General features: G+C 36.0%; 1 protein-coding gene across 1 annotated transcript; it reads right to left on the bottom strand.

The window, feature by feature from the left end:
- Window positions 1-928: 928 nt before the first annotated feature.
- Window positions 929-4,134, bottom strand: LOC111369453. The gene is made up of 2 exons (XM_022990971.1): window positions 3,862-4,134; window positions 929-3,282 (listed from the first exon to the last, which is right to left on the bottom strand). Exon 2 carries the CDS (start codon window positions 3,239-3,241, stop codon window positions 1,505-1,507), a length of 1,737 nt encoding a protein of 578 aa, XP_022846739.1. The 5' UTR covers window positions 3,242-3,282; window positions 3,862-4,134; the 3' UTR covers window positions 929-1,504.
- Window positions 4,135-4,652: the final 518 nt, after the last annotated feature.

The following is a 4,652-nucleotide window of genomic DNA, read 5'->3' as shown; positions in this document are numbered from 1 at the left end:
CATATTTGGAGTGGTTCACTCTCCTTTCTCATGCTTATGAGCATTAAGTAAGTGACTTGGAGCAATTAAGGACAGATTTATATAGCCTTTGAAAAGTAAAAAAATTGTCTCTATGATCAATAAGTTACTTTTGAACACATTTGATAATTTTCTAGAAGTTCTTTTCGGGAAAACTTTTCTACAAAAAGTAGAAGCAAGAACAAAAGTCCTATGATTGATAGCACAAGTTAAACGATCATGTTACCGGAACATTAAATTTGACATAATGTCACGTGACATTCTATCATTGGATAATTCTAAATATAGTCGATTTTTTCATTCAATCACTTTCTTCCACATGCAATTATATCAAGCTTTCTATCAAAATCTTTTGTCGAAGTAGGTTTATCCCAAGTTAAACGGGTAGCTACGTGCCTAAATGATATTAATGCCTTGTTTGAGTCACATTTAAAAAAAAAAAAATACATTCTTCAAAGTGATTTAACATCATTTTAACCACACATTCTTCAATAAAATAATATTACTCGCAAATCTAAAATTTTTCCTTATTTTTTAACCACACATTTTCCATCTACACTATTTAAAAATGCATTTTCATTCCAATAATGTGACTCAAACAAGGGCTAAGTAGCCGTCTAGATATCAATAAAGTAGCATCAAGTGATTAGAAATCTTAAAGTAAAAGAAATATGATGTACGTGACACTTAGACTGAAACATACCTAGTAGATCTCTTCAATGGCTTTTTACGAGCACTGGCCGTGCCTCTGGTTTCTTCTACTAAATTCATACTGCCACAATAAGTCACATTTTGATTACTTTTGCCGAAGAAACCATACAAGAAGCACAACCAAAGTTTTCTCTATCCTTTACCTCGGTAAAGAGCTGGTTATATCTAATTTAATGCCTCAAACGTTAAATTGATAATCTGAAACAAAAGGGGAAGTCCTGTACAAACCTAAACCAAACATTCAAATTTTTGTTCACCATTGAAACTCAATGTAAACAACACGAATGATCTATGGAGAAAGACTCATTAGCTATACAGGTTCACTAAAATGGAGACTGCTTTACATTTGCATACACTGCAAATGAAAACAAATTTGAAATACAACCTTGATTATATGTATTTGCAATCTTAACATACATTTCCAGATAAGCTAAAGAATGTCGTGACAAGGAAATGTTAATTACCAAATGGAATTCAGGACTTCTAAAGGATGGGTTTCTACTCAAAAGCTCGAACAAAGCTTTCCACACGAGAATGCTGAAATATTTCAGCTACTTTCTGATACGAACTAAATCAGTATGTCTCCATGGTGCAGCGCGAGGAGAAACATGTCTCCGGTACTTGAAAGCGCCAACGAGATTCATTTGAGTACTTAAAAAAGTACCTATGGCTTCAAGAATGCTCTTGAAGAAGGATATTTCATGAAACTGCAGTGCCAGTTTGATTAAGAAGCAAAAGAAATCTATGAATCCTGCCATTGGTTTGTGCGCCTCGCTTATGATGCATGGTGAATCATGTTGCAGTAATAGTTATCTTTGGGGAACATATTACCATCGCATCCTCTGCTGCATGAAGAATCTCGGAATGGTTTTTCAGTAATTTCCTGAGCAAATCTCGAGAGGTAGTTTAGGCCCATGAGAAGTTCCACAATTGCTGCTTCAGTCTCTTCTTGATTTGCAAAGTAAAGGGTTTGGACAAGGAGCACATTTGTCCTGGAAACCATTTGCTGCCTCTCAAAGTTTCTCTCAGAATGCCATCTTATCATGCTGTGAGCAAGTGGAGACAACCATTCGAGTATTCTAGACACTGCGAAGCTCCAGTTTGCTGCAAAGGCAGCATCATAAACACGTGAAGCCAAAGATTTGGAAAATACCTTTAACTTTGCCCTGAGACAGCTTCGGATACTTGCAGGTAACATATTGTAAAGGTCATCTCTAGCATCAAGGCTGATTAAGTGAGGAGATGAAGCAAGCTTCTCAATTAATATGATGATATTTGCATAATGGAGAGCTAAAGCAGCATAGCCTAGAGTAGGAGGAGGAGCATTTAACAGCTGTCGCTTGTAATTGAAGAAAGATACTTTACTGGATGTTATGCTACGGTGTTCAATAGGAACTGCATTGGTGTCTTTCGTTTCATCAGCATATCTCTGAGAAGCACAATTTGATCTCAAAGAGCCACTGCTCGATGGTGTGTAGCTCTGTAAAACAGGTGAATCACTTCCACCAGTCATGCATCCTTTGAAAGGTCCAACAGGATCAAAACGTCTTGATTTTGTTTGTTGCTGTTTCCCACAGCCGAGAGACGACAGTGAGCGGGTGTGCAACTTCTTGTTCCTAGATCTATTCTTATCACGGCTCAGACCCAGATTTGAAAGTGACCTTCCAAAAGGACCTGGAAATCTAGGCAGGCTGTTTTCAGATGGAGAAAGTGGTAATTGTAAAAAAGCAGAGATGGAATTATTACGAGCAAGGCAATCATCAGGGAAGCACTCATAATGATTAATTCCTTCTACATTTTCAATATGGTTTATCCCATATACATGTTTGATCCTCTCGATAATTGTAAAAATGGATCGAAGCAAAAGGCGGATGATGTAGTCATACGTTCTAACCCAAGGAGACATCTCCCGCAGATTCTTCACTTCCTGACGTTGCCACACGACCTTCTGCTGATACTCGAGCAATTTCACCTGGTTTAAACCAGCACTAGTCTGCATCCGCCTCAGGCCCTGCTCAAGCTCTGCCAACACTTCAAGCTCTTGAAACAACTGCTCAGTGGAGCCAACAAACCTTTCCATTTTCTTAACCTCCCTCTCCATCTTCTTCAGCTTATATTGCCAACCACTCCAATTGAGATCAATCTCAACTGGGTTCTCAAAGACACGCTCAAGATTGTGATATGTTGGATCAGTACACTTCTTCCCCAGGATAGTCACCGATTTGGCCACACTTCCCAAATTCTCTAATATCTCAGCGAGAGCAAGATCCATGAGATACTCATCATCATCGGAAACGAGCTTTCTAATACCAAGTGAGTTTACAACCTCTTCTCTGAATCCAACAATTTGCCTATCATCTACACATTGCCACAAATAAACCACCTTTGACATCAATCTTGAGACTTCAAATGCTAAAATTCCTATCACATGCTTTTCAGGTTCCAGTGCTATGCTCTTTCTCGAACTCCTCCATATATTACTGAACCATGACTCTGTCAGCACACCCCCCATATTATCTATTTACACCAAAATCTCAATTGATTTCACAGATCCTGTTTAAGATATCAACGTTGAAGAGGAAATTATATAGCAAATATAAACCACCAAAAAGCATATTTTTCCCCTGAAAACCGTTGTAAGAAAATCATAATAACCAAACGATTATAAATATATGCTACTGCGGTCGCAAATTACAGAAAAGCTCGTCAATTAATAATATCTATCCCCTCCAATTGTAGCAGAAGTAACATAAATATCAGAAGATTTTCTATTCTGTCGATTAAGATTCATAAAAATATTTGCGTAAAAATAATAAAACTCTCAATAAAAAGGAAAGAAACTCTAAACAAATTAACTTTTTCTCTTGTTTTGATCAATGAAAGAGCCTCAAAAAGAATATTCCACCTCAAATAAGAGAAAATTACAAAAAACTAGAAAAGAAATAAATAAATAAATAAAAGAAGCACTTTTAAGTTTGTATAAAGATAATATCTTTCTAATTTGGAAAATTTTTCCGCTTCACTAACATTTTTCTCAGAGAAACCAAACAGACCAAAATCGTGCGCAGATTTCCCAAAAATTAACTTACAAGTAAAAGCTAAAAACTACACCGATCAAAAACTCATACTCACCGTCTGATCCAAGAACGAAGTACAATGTTTGAACTTCTAATCAACATTTCACCGTCAAGATCCCAATAATTACATTCAGAAAGAGAAACATATATGCATAATTAGTGCGTGTTTTTTGTACGTGAGAGAGAGAAATTTATCTTTACTTCAACTTCGAGGAGTGGGGTTGAAGAAAAGGAGGAACGGTGGTGTGCAGGTTTATACCCGGCTCACCACTAGCGTAAGATAAGGACGAGCAATTCAAGATAGTGCGCCCACATCACCATATGATGTCGTTTTGGTACACGGACGATGTTAAATTAACAAATAATGTTCGTAAATATGAACATTGTGCAACAAGAATGTTAAAATGTATGTATGGTCAAATAACGATTACTGGGTCCCAATAATGGGACATCGAATTTAGCTCTCGTTTGATTATCATTCTTTTAAAATTACTTTTTTCTTATACTCATTTTCAATCACACGTCCTCACGATAAAATATTCTTCACATAAGTTTAAAATTTTTCCCTATTTTCTAACTAGACATTCCCCAAAAGGTTAATATTCCAAAATTCATTTTCTCCAAAAAAATGGTGGTCAAACAGGCCTCATGAATAGATCGACATAATGAGCCTGTTCGAGCCCCGTTTTTATTATCGAACACATTTTAAAATAGTAGATTGATGGAAAATATGTAACTAAAACATAAGAAACAAAATTTATGTTTGCTTGTAATATTATTTTATTAAAAAATGTCTGATTGAAAAGAAAAAAGAAAAATATATTTTGAAAATAATGAAGATCAAAC

The sequence above is a fragment of the Olea europaea genome, chromosome 20 (assembly GCF_002742605.1).
Source record: "Olea europaea var. sylvestris chromosome 20, O_europaea_v1, whole genome shotgun sequence".
NCBI classification, from domain to species: Eukaryota; Viridiplantae; Streptophyta; class Magnoliopsida; order Lamiales; family Oleaceae; genus Olea; species Olea europaea.
Note: the sequence above shows the minus strand (reverse complement) of the source record. Positions and strands in the feature narration are given on the sequence as shown.